This window comes from Amphiprion ocellaris, chromosome 17, assembly GCF_022539595.1.
Source record: "Amphiprion ocellaris isolate individual 3 ecotype Okinawa chromosome 17, ASM2253959v1, whole genome shotgun sequence".
NCBI lineage: Eukaryota > Metazoa > Chordata > Actinopteri > Pomacentridae > Amphiprion > Amphiprion ocellaris.
The window spans coordinates 4,313,695-4,326,184 of NC_072782.1; the positions used below are offsets into that span (position 1 = coordinate 4,313,695).

At 40.0% G+C, this 12,490-nt stretch overlaps 1 protein-coding gene across 1 annotated transcript in view; it reads right to left on the reverse strand.

The window, feature by feature from the left end:
• Window positions 1–3,787: 3,787 nt before the first annotated feature.
• Window positions 3,788–12,490, reverse strand: part of LOC111567930 (transmembrane protein 132D-like) — a 37,393-nt gene continuing 28,690 nt past the window's right edge. Inside the window, exons 7-10 of the mRNA XM_023269309.3 lie at window positions 12,304–12,484; window positions 11,206–11,319; window positions 10,920–11,111; window positions 3,788–6,159 (exon numbers count right to left, since the gene is read on the reverse strand). Coding sequence (XP_023125077.3) covers window positions 4,678–6,159; window positions 10,920–11,111; window positions 11,206–11,319; window positions 12,304–12,484 — 1,969 coding nt within the window. The 3' untranslated portion in view covers window positions 3,788–4,677. The remainder of the gene's footprint in view (window positions 6,160–10,919; window positions 11,112–11,205; window positions 11,320–12,303; window positions 12,485–12,490) is intronic.

Genomic DNA, 12,490 nt, shown 5'->3' on the forward strand with positions numbered 1-12,490 from the left:
AAGCTACTGCAAGTTCTCAGTAAAGCCGCTAGTATAACAATTAAGGGCTGTTGTGACAAAGCTGTTCTCTACAATCTGTCTCATTAACACAGAGATCACCTCCTCTGCATTTAGTCCGCACTCTTTGCAAAATTGGTGACATTATCTTATGATTCACACTGAGCACTGACACTCTGCCGACAAGCAGTGACAGCCGTGAGTGTAGCAGAGAAGCACATATACTTTGTCTTAATGAGCTGCCATACAGTTTGAGTTTCCCTCCACCTGTGATTCGACTTATCTCTCATCTCCTTGTTCACTTTAGGACTGATGCCTGCGTGTGGAGAGCTTCTTTCGTCTATCTTTGTCTCCCTTTATGTTTATGCTCTCTTTAAAATAAGAAAAAATGCTCCAGTACTTTTTTTTATACCCATCCAGTTAATCATGCGACACCATAGATGTGCAACTTAAAAACACAGTAATGCTTCCTGTTTCCTGCTGTGAGTTTACTGAACCTGAGCTGTGTAATTAGCTGCAAGTTTGAAAATGCAAAACCAACTTAAGATATGAGGAGAATCTACAACACTGTCTAGTTATATTCGTTTTCCTTCTTCGTACATTTTCTCAGTTTTGAAGAGTCAGTTTTTCTTTTGTCACAAAGAACTTCAAGCTGTGGCTGCTGCTGTTGGAGGCCCGTTGTGCAAGAGTCAATGCAAAGACAGCATCCAAAGCTTCCCCCAGTAACTTTGTTAAATCGCAAGCATATGTGGGTACCGACTATGTTCAACACTGTTTTCATTTCATTTTTTGCTGCATTCATTTTCCAACCAAGGTTCGTCTTAATATACACCGAAAACCAAAGAAATCTGCATCTAAACAGAAGCGTCGCTGGTGGATTTTCACTCTCAAACATCCATGAAAACTGCATGGAAAGTCCGCTAAAGTGCAAAAACGTCTGGATATGAATGTTCTGGTCTGTTTGCATGTTCCTCCATTCTCCTGCATGGTTTTCCAGCTTCTTCCAACAACATGGTGAATTAGTGATTCTAAATTGGCTGTAGGCATCAGTGTAAATGTGCATATCTGTCTGCCTCTCTGTGTTCTGGCCCTATGATGGACCTTTGATCTGCCCATGGTGTACGTTGCCTTTTTTTTGCACTAACTCAGTTGAAATAGACTCCAGCCCTCCTGTGACACTCCACAGGATAAAGCAGTGTATAGAAAATAGATGGATAGATTTCATTTTTTGCTGCATTCATTTTCCAACCAAGATTCATCCTAATATGTACTGAAGACACCAGAAATCTGCACCATGCTGGATTTTCACTCTCAAACAAATACATGAATTTACTTGGAAACGCGCCTTGGAAAGTCTGCCAAAGTGCTGATGATGCTTTTTTTTAAAAGAAGGAACACTGTTGCCTCACAGCAGAATTCTGAATGTTTTTCCCTTGCCTTCCTGTTTTGTTTTGTTTTGTATCAGTATATAATTGTGGAACTTTTTGTGACAGTTTTGCTATTTTCAGACCTAAAATCAGCATGGCTGTCTATAACCAAACACCACATAGCATTTGTACACAAAGATTCTTCTAAATATTATATATACAATTGAGTAAATTTGAAATTGAAAGTTATTTCTAAAGATATTGTAGTAAACCTGTTGACATGCCATAAATCCACACTTGACTCACACACTACTTTATATTAAATAAGTCAGAAAGCCTTGGAGTCTGGCCAGTCTTTTCTTCAGGAGGAAATGACATCATATGGAGCAGGTCATGTGATCTGGAATTAACAGACTTCCTTGAGAGGTGTTTTTGTAATGGGGAACAGTGGAAAGTGATTTCTGGGACATAGATACAATTTGTTATTTTCCATATAAAATATGATAAATTGCCATAAAAGAAATATCTGTCATGATTATCTCAAGTTAATAAAAAGAACACAATCAAAACTATTTTTGAATAAGCTCATTTTGTTATTGTTTAACTAATTAGAAGGTGTTTTTTATTAAATCGGAACAGTTATTTAGTTGACATTTTAGTGATATGCGGTCATTTTTAAGTAATAAAGGATTGTTTCCATAATTTATAATTATGGAATTTGTAAAGAAATTATCATAACAAACATAAAAAAACATGATTTTTTTTTATTTTTAATAAAAATGTATGTAAGATATATCCCACAGACTTTAACAATTATATATGGACCCAATAGGCTCCATACAGCACCCCTGGGACCCTCCATAGGTTGAAGCTAATTAATTGCAGACAAACTAAAATAAAAGCAAGATATTTAACTAAGAAATTGTATATTGCACATATGTGTACGATGAGGAAAAGTCATTTTTTGGTTTCCTTAGATTGCCTCATTATGTTTCTACAACATAATGTGAATCAAGTGAGGTTTTTTGCCCCATTTGTGCTCACACCTTCCAACAGACATCTTCCTCCATCTGTGGCCATGTGTCCAACCTGTGTGAAAGCAGACTTGTGACCTTGTCTCTTTCGGCCTACATTACCAGGACTGTGCCACGGAGACGGCCCACTAATGCACACTAATCCTCCAACACAATGACCCCAATCTGTCAACAGGGAAGCTGATGCGCCAGATTACAGATCCAGCTGCAATGATACTGAGGGACTCCACTCCTGTCTTGTTTGTAAACTCGCACAATTTACATACTTCATTATATGCAAAGCAGTCCTGGCTGCTGTGTTGATGGATCTCAATGGATTATTGCCAAAATAATGGAACTGGAATTATACTTTATAATGCTGTTTCCTAATCACTCAAGACAGACTATTTTTGCAACTAAAGCTTGAGTGTTGAGTGTAAATAAACGGATGACTTCTTCTAGAGCTGCAGAATGCTTCATTTAAATGATGTTCAGTTTCACCTGTGGGAGACCAGAGGACGCACCGGACAAAGACGTCAAAAAATAGCTCCTGTATTTCAACTGGGACATATTTTGTTGTCATACAAACCGTGCCAGCTTTTATATCTTAATCAGTTCTGTGTCTGAACTTTTGAGTTGTGAATTCTCCATCCCGTATGATACAGCAGGTCCACAATCAAAGATGTGAGCCTGCTTATCTCCCAGACGAGTTTGTTTACTTTCTCCTACCGCTGCTGGACAGATAAATCAGCTGGAAATGGGAGAGAGTCTGTACACACAGCAAGAAATGAAAAAAAAAAAAAAAATGCCGGGCCTGTAGGTAGAGAATTTGGAGGGAAAGTTATTAAAATTGCTTTTATCAACACTCTAAATCCGCCCGATGCTGTTGTGCAGCAGGGAGTGACGGTGTGCGCTGTCATATCCACAGCTGCCAATTCCTGAGGTGCATGGCATCAGATTATCTCGGCTTCTTTAAGCTGGGGACGCTGTTCGTGCATCGCAGCGTGTCAAATGTAATTTTGAGAAGTGTAGCCACGGTCACCACAGAGACACAGGAAGGAGGGAGGAGAAATATGACAAATGACCCACATGTTATTATAAGCAAGACAAAATACATGGAATTATGTGGATATGGAGTCAAGACACATACAAAATGAGGATCACTTTCTTTCTTCTGAGTTTTCCCTTACTGTCAGTGGTATTTTATGCAGCTGTTCTGTTGCTGTCACTGTGATGTTTTGCTAAATGATGACATCAGCCTCGAATCACATTCAATAGTGATTACACATAGTTAAATTCCACTCATTCATAGCGAAGCTTCAGCTTCTAATCCAAACCATTCAGCCTGCTTTCCTGTGAATATTTTTTTAAAACAATGATTGCATTAAATTCAATTGCAACTATAGCAAATGTATTCATTTGTTCTTTATTGATAGAATCTCATAGGAAACACACATCACATTTTGGTTTAAAAATAGGAGGATATTACATAGAAAAGGCATCATTGTTTTTCATTTACACATGAAAAATCTTACAACTGAATATGTATTGCACCGTGTCAAGAGACCGAGATTAGACAGTTTTACAAATTGTTAAAGCAGGGTCCTCGGGAGAAGCCTGAAGGCCAGGGTAAGTTGGTTTTAAAAAATTCTGGAACAATGTCCATTTCACACTCAACACAGACTATATTTGCATAGCATGCATTTGATTTGAATAAATATCTGGTGAAGATTGTGGTGACAGATTGCTGAAAATAACTTGATAAATGTTGCATATTCTCTGACAAATTGCACAGACTCCTCAGGTATTCTCTGGAGGAATCCCGCAAGAAAAAAGAAAAAAGTACAAAAGGCTGGAAAAGAATAGAATTACATGAAATAATTTTGCCCGTACTGCATCTACCCTGACATCTAAGAATATCTGGAGCTGTTTCTACAAGGGCAACAGAATTGCATGAAAAGTAAAATGAGATGGAAACTCTTGTCTCCACTTAGAAATGTAGAAATAAGTAAAATAGTATAGATATATGTATATTTACAGGACATAAATACAGAAAACCATGCAAATTACTTTTAATCTTAAAAAATTACTAAGGTATTGCTTCATGTCAGCCTTCATGGGTACATTATGTATTTACAGTCTTGCACCAAGCACATTTTTAAATATAAATTTTTCTTTCTGTAATCTCAATAAATACATCCTTTATAGTTCCTCTGTTATCAGAAAGCTAGCTTCCTTTCTTTTAGACGTCTACACCACAACATGCTGTGTAGAGCTTTAATACACACACTGTAGCCAACTCACTGGGGCTCTCCGAGAGGTTTGACTACAGGCCATGGCATGTCAGGTAAAGGTGCCTGGGACTCGGCGGGGGCTTCGTGCTGCTGCTTCTGTTGGTTGGCCCAGTTCAAGTCCACACCATTCTTCTTTAATGCAGCCAAGTGCTTAATGTCCAGTGTGGTGAAGGTGGTGAACTGGACCTGGTTCCTCTTGCTGGTTGGAGAATGAAGCGGATCGCTGCGGTGCGGCCTCGCCAGCAAGGTGGCCGACCGATTCGCCATGGGGTCGACTGCCTTTGCTTGAAAGTGCTGCTGCTGGGAGCTGGTCCTGCTGCGACCGAGCGTGGCAGTTCTTTCTGGGATGGCGGGGGCGCTCACCGTGGGCAGGGTGCTCTCCAGACCGCGGGTGGCCATTGAATCGATGGAATGACGGGACTCCAGAGGGCGATGAGATTCGCGTTTTAACGTGGACGCTTGAGCTGGAACACCCGGGACAGGAGCACCACGATTGCCGCCACCCAGCCACACCCAGTCGTGCTTGTGATCCTTTGGGTCAGCGCTGGGTATCGGGCCTGCCTGTATGGGGGTCTTCTGCTTACGGAAACAGAGATTATACGAAGCACAGTTGATAAAAAAAGCCAAGATAGCTACACAGGAGACCCCCACCAAGGTATACATGCCGATTTCCAAGTCAGACATGGCTCTGAATGTCTTAATGAGGTCGCTTTCAATTACTTTTGGAGTTTTGGATTTGGGAGGCTGTTTCTTTGGGGTCACTTCTGCTTTAGGAATGTCTTTGTTCAGAGGTGAATTAGGGATGTCGAGCATGTTTCCATAGCTTCTCTTCTGGCCCTCTCCTCTACTGAAAACACCTACTGTTGTTGCTATAGGTATGGCCGTGCGCCGCTTTGTATTTGGCTTAGTCACAGCTGTGGTGGAAGCCGTGGTAACGACAGTACTAGTGGTTCCTCTTGTGGGTTTGCTTGTCATTCCAATCCACACAACATGCGGCTGCATATTTCTGGCCGAAAATGTCGTTGAAGTGGTGGTTTCTGTCACGGTGGTCTCTCTCACTGTGCTCCTCGATGGCAATTTATTCATGTCTTTCACACCACCCTGTGATGTAACTGTTGTTCTAAGTTGACCCACCAATTCTGATGCACCACCATCCAAATCTTTACTTCCATCAGCGCCTCCTTCTCGCGCTACGACTCTGCTGCTACTCTGGAAGTTGATCTTGAGAAGCCCCGTGCCCACCGCCAACTTGCTCTTCCTTTTAGACTTCTGGCATTCTTCACAGATCCTCAGCTCCACCCTCACTAGCGCCCCCTTGCCTTCACCTTCGCCCTGTGCTACTACAAATGTGGACTGAGGGGTGCGACGTACTGTGGCCACCCTCTCATCGGGAGTGGAGACCGTCAGAGAGTAGACGCTGCGATCAAACATGTCCAGTGGAGTAACTGCACCATCGCTGAACTGAACCCAGCAGCTCACCACTGCTTCCTGTCAGATGAAAAAAAGAAAGAGTTTTAAACAATCTCTGACAAAATTATTCTTAATTTACAATAAAATACATGAACAAATCACCAAACACCATATGAAACAAAAAATTTATTAGATTAACCCATCTGCAAAAGTGATTTCCAGGCCTTCATAATCCCACATCCTGATCTTAACATAACACTTATATAGCACATGTGCTCTACCTAGACTCAGACCATTTGTCTATTTTTGCTTTTCTATTAGATCAATTTCCAGGTTTGCTTGGCAAAACAGGAAATAAAGCAGTCGACCTTTCTGTTTCTTTTGTTCTAGAAAAACAACCAACTCGAGCATCTTTTCAGAAAATAAAATGATAACATACAGAGTGCTTTAAATAATAAGGAAGGAAGGAAGGAAGGAAGGAAGGAAACAAGGATAGAATGACAGAAGAAAGGAAACAAGGACAGAATGAAAGAAGGAAGGTAAGAAGGAAGGAAGGAAAGACAAGAGGAAGGAAAGAAGGATAGAATGACAGAAGAAAGGAAACAAGGATAGAATGACAGAAGAAAGGAAACAAGGACAGAATGACAGAAGGAAGAAAAGAAGAACAAAAGGAAGGACAGAAGGCTGGAAGGACAGAAGGAAGGAAAGAATGACAAGGAAGGACAGAAGGACAGAATGACAACAGGAAAGAAAGGCAGAAAGCAAGTAGGAAAGAACAAAAAAAATAAGAGAAAGAAAAGAAAAATGAACTAAAGAGCTATAATAACAGCGCAATGTAGAGATCAAATGTAGAGAACTAAGTCAGAGCAGATGCAGAAAAATCAATATACCCCTCGGGTGTATTCCCATGGCTATTATTAACAATAAAAGGCCTATGTTAATCTCTTTATAATATATATTATTAAATATCATATCTCTCTTTATCCGCTTCATTTTGCAATAGAAGTCCGTTAGAGGAACAAAAAAAATAAATTGCAGCACAAAGGTCACGTTAAGAACTGAATTAGCCAGTCAAACCACATTAATACACAATGACCTATTTCCTGTAGCTAATGTAAGCTACTGGGTCGCCACAGACCTAACCCATATTTTGGATTTGAATACACTATGAATCGCCCAGAGCAGGACGTTAACAGCTTGCCATCGCAGACACAATTGGCTGGTCATCTGCACTGGCATGGTTCTAATAGATTGTTATTGACGGGGGCAGGCCGGCAACAGCAGCCGCGTACTGGAGGTAAAGTGAGCCGTCTTTCCAGCAGCTATGGACCACCTAATTGCTGCCCCCACCGTGCCCACGACAGGAAGCCGGTTTTAAAATGGGCAAGATGCCACGGCTAAATGTGTGAGTGAGCTTTTAAAATGATCATCTGTGCATGCTGTCTGCCTCTCGCCACTCTCTCACACAGCATGGGAGCTGCAGATGACGGTCTGGGCTGTGAACACAATGAGATCACATTCACAGAGGCAAACGGGAAACACAAAAATTATTGGACCCCTAAGGTCGTGCTGCCGAGACCATTGTTTAAAATCAGGTGTTTTCTATAGACGGCAATTATACCTTTGCTGGAAAATTATCATTTAGTTTCACATCATCATTGAGTTTTTAGTTAATCACACTACGGTATCATGGCAAGTCCATAGAGTCACTTTCCTTCACATAAACTGTACAACAAAGCTGCCTCTGACTGAATCATAAGTGGAAGCAACTTAAAGAACCATCCAGTCAAGTTTTTTAAAATCTTGTTAGCATCTCCATATGGCATTTTTTTATGTGCTAGAAGACATATCAGGAGCAAGATAGGTATGGTGAAGGGTTTCCACCTTGAAGCTGCAGCATGCTCTCAGACATCCAGGGTTTCATACATACAGGAATAAAACTAAGAAACTCATCGTCTCTACTTCCAGGGCGGTGCTATCAGTATCATTATGCTCCTTCAGAATCAGTTCCACCTTCAAAATGTGTGGCTGAATCACTCCAAGTTATTAAAAGTTGCAACTGTACAGTGTAGAATAATTTTACAGTGTTTGAGGTGAGCTGCAGGTTACATCTGAGCCATTTTAAGGTAAGATGGAATTAGGTTTGTGGAAAAAAACTTCTAAATTTGCAACTTGTTAAAAAAGAGTTTAATCAATGACCAGAGAGGGACTTTCAATGAATGTTAAGTATTGGTTTTAACATTTGTCTTCCTGCTTTTGAGGTTATGATATTTGAAATTTGGACTGCTTTAAAAGAAAACCATCTTGGGTCAAAACTAGGGATCGACCGATATTTGTTTTTTAGGGCCGATGCCGATTATTGGTGATCAAGAAAGACCGATATCCGATATCTGGAACGAATATACATCACGTGTAATGTTTTAACAGCACGTGATAGCAAGGAACTTCTCATTCATAACTAGGCTTCTTCTTTAATAGGGGTGCCTATAACCGAATTTTCAAACTAGAAATAAGAGTTACGTTAGAACATCTTCCTCCATTTATGTGGGATCTACTGAGATTGATCAGTTTGTCTCCTGAAGCTGGGTCAATATATAATTGCAGGACTTTTTGTAACATAGTTGATATTTTTGCTGTTTTCAGGCCTAAAATCAACATGGCCACCTATAACCAAACACCACATGGTATTTTTACAGAAAGATTCTTCTAAATATTATATACTGTATACAGTTGAGTAAAACCGCAATTAATTGAAAGTTATTTATAAGTATATTGTAGTAAACCTGTTGAAAAATCCACCCTTGACTCACACACTACTTTATATTAAATAACTCAGAAAGCCTTGGGGTCTGGCCAGTCTTTTCTTCAGGAGGAAATGACATCATGTGGAGAAAGAACACAATCAAAACAATGTTTGAATCAGCTCATTTTATTACTGTTTAGCTAATTAGAGGTGGTTGTTATTAAATTGGGACGGCGATTTAGTTGACATTTTAGTGATATCCAGTCATTTTTTATAAATAAGTGATTGTTTCCATAATAAATAATTATGGGATTTGTAAAGACATGATCATAATGAACATATTTTTTTATATTTTTTTTGCTTTTAATAAAAATGTATGCAAGATATATCCCATGGACTTCAAAAGTCTCTCAATTACATATTGACCCAATTATGTCTGCTGTTCTTCTCTACTTTCTTAATCTTTCACTGTTCTATAACTTTGATTGCCAACTAAGATTCGAATCTTAAAGCATTATTAATTATTGTTATCCAGACTCCGTTTCAGGTTTCAGGTGGCTGCCTTATAACTTAGCTGCTAGCCATTAGCATAGCCTTATCCAGAGGGAGAGTTTTTCTGGTTTGTGGCAACAACTATTGTGTCTTGTTCAGTTTTTGCAGTCTCTGCTTGAGAGACATTTCTATCCCTAGTCAAAACATAATAACGCTGCACTGTTTTCACACTGGGATGCTTCTCACTGTTACAAACAATACCACTGCCTATTGTCAAACACAGGAATGCAAAGAACTGTTGCAGTAAATATGCTCGTGCGTCAGTCTTATAGAGAATTCCCAGTTTCTCTTTGATTTGGTCTAAAGATGATGCAACTTGCTAGCAAGGCCTCGGAAAGACTGGTCAAGTGGAATATCTCACACACTTGCACAGCAGATATCAGAATCCACTACTACTTCCTCCAATTCCCTTCGAAGAAAAAAAATCACTTCTTTTCGAGATGCCACTTGCTTCCCTTGGCCTGTGTCCAGACAGTACTCCCTGCCCACCACCAGAGCTTCCATGTATGTAATTCCCTCCATCCACCTCTCAGAGCAACAGGGGACGGATCCTCGCTCCTTTCTATTCACAGCCTTTTGATTCCTTGCATGAACTATTCTGGCTCTTCTTGCCAAACACTTGCAGTGGTTGTAGAAAAAAGTAGTGTAATGCAAGTAAGTTGTCTTATAAATTCCAAACTATCCACTCTCCAGGCACATGTTAACCCTTTGATGCACAACACGGGTCACGTTTGACCAATGTTGTGCATCAAAGGGTTAATATAAATATATACACTGTAAAATTAATATGTTACATTAATTACACCTTAACTTCTGGCAGTTCTCTTGGTCTCAGAGTATTAAACGTCCATAGAAAAACACTGAAATTTATACTAAAGTCATACGAACAAGGTGAAAGTGGAGGTAAATGAAGATTATACTGTTGTTTTGATTCCGAGTGCTTCCAGGCTGGTGCACTAAAATAAAAGAATGGAAACTGCCAGCAGAGGTCGGTGTTAAATGTCTACACCTTTAAAAAACAGACGTTAAATGAGAGAAAAGCCTTTCTTTCCTCACATATTCAAAGTAAATAACCAGTTGAACCTCCTCACATTTGATAGTTAAATTAAAATAATCTGAATTCAGGTTTTGTTTTTGTGCTCTTAAGCAAGGCTTCTTATAAAACCATATCTATGGGGATGACACTGACATACATACACACAGCAGTAGATGAGACTTTTCATATCTGTGGATTACAAAGAGAAAGTGTAACATTAGTGTTTTGAAGAACAAAGGTGCTGTTTAGTGTAATCTACTTGATAGATCTGCTCACCTTGTACAAAAATGCCTGTTTTAACAAGATAAATCTCAAAATCAGTTTTTTATTGTTCTAAAATCCAAATGAAAGCAAAAGGAATGGTCCTTGAGTTATGCTGTGAGGCAAAAAATGAGTAACTGTAAGTCTAACAGGCATAAAAACAGACGAGTGCCTTCGCTACAACAGCAGCCGAGCAGCGCCCGACACTTTCTACGCTTTCTGTGTCCCGATTTTCCAGTTACTTACCTGTTTGAGTTGCATGATCCTCTCCCGTGTGGTTGCTGTGGCAACAATGGCCCTGTTGCTCTCTGGACTGAGTCGCAGGGACAGCGAGAGTCCGGAAACCAGCTGCACCCCCACCTCTGTCACGCTGACTTTATCATCCACCACCCTGATGCTCCTCTCAGCCAGGACGGCTGACGTCAGAGGAGACAGCACCTGCAACAAGTACATCCTCATCCAGCTGCAGGACGATTAACATACATATATACATATATATGCTGCTAAAATGACATGTTCACACAAAGCTCACCTGTACAGAAGTGGTGCCCACAGCCCGTCCTCGCACCACCACTCCATCCTGCACCCAGGCCACATCCGGATCTGCTACGTTCAAATTATAGCGTACAAGATTGGTAACATCCACCTGTCCAACAGAAAGAGAAAAATGTGAATCAATATGCAGCAAAAGACAGAATAACTTTTAATTAGTTCCTCTTATCGAAGGATGAACTGGAAAAATCATCAACCTGCTTTTATCTGTGACGGTGTACAAATATTATGGGTTAACCAGAATTATATTGTAGGCCATTAAATTAAAGAACGAATATGCCAAACCTATTAACCCTCTGAACCACAAAACTCATCTGCAAGTTTGAATGGCATTTTGTCTTCACAAAATTGCCAAAATTACACCATTTATGAAAGCCAGAGACAGTAAAAACATGAATCTTCAGAGTTTGAACTTTCTGTTAGCGTTTTAATTACTCATCAGTGACGTGCCATTCGGTCTGGAAACTTAAAATTGAGATACTTCATCAGAATGTCTTTATTGGACACGTCTCATTTATAAAATTTTGTAAAAAAGAAAATTTTCTTTGCTCAAATTAGATTCTGGAAAAAGCAAAAAAATATGCATTTCTCTGTACAACTAAGAAGCTGTTAGTAACTCAGTTGTAATCAGCAGTCGTGACATATATTCTGTGATTTTTTTTTGAGTGAACTGGGCTGAACTGCAGGCTGTGTATGTAAGAAAGTAAAGGAAGCAAATGAAAAATGTAAGTCTTAAAATGTCTAATGTATGTAAAGAAACCATTTTTTCATAGCACTGGTAACATCTGTGGGCATTTGGAGAAACATTGTACATGTTTTTTTGTATAATAAGCAATCAAAGCAACTCAACTTTTATATTTTCGTTGTAGGGCATTATAAGTTTATCTTTCATGCACAAAACACATTTCTGAGTTCTTTCTACTTTTAATCATGGTTGTGCTGTTTCCATAAAAGGTGCAGGACTTCATATCGCAGCGAAAAATGAGCCCACAGTGAGTAAAAATATGACAGGAACAACAAGCAAAAACATTCTGAAAGTGCTTGGGGTTCAGAGGGTGAAATGTTGAGGTGATTTTACCTTCCAATCAGAACCCAGAAAGTACTCAACAGGTTCCTCTCCAGTCAGCGGGTCCGGCAGCACCTCGGCATCCGGCTGGGCTATAAAGGGTGTGAGCACCCTCAGCGTGGAGTGCTGGTACTGCAGCATGCATCCCCTGCCCTTCCTCATCTCCTCCTCTTCCTCGCTGTCCCACGTAGATCTGACA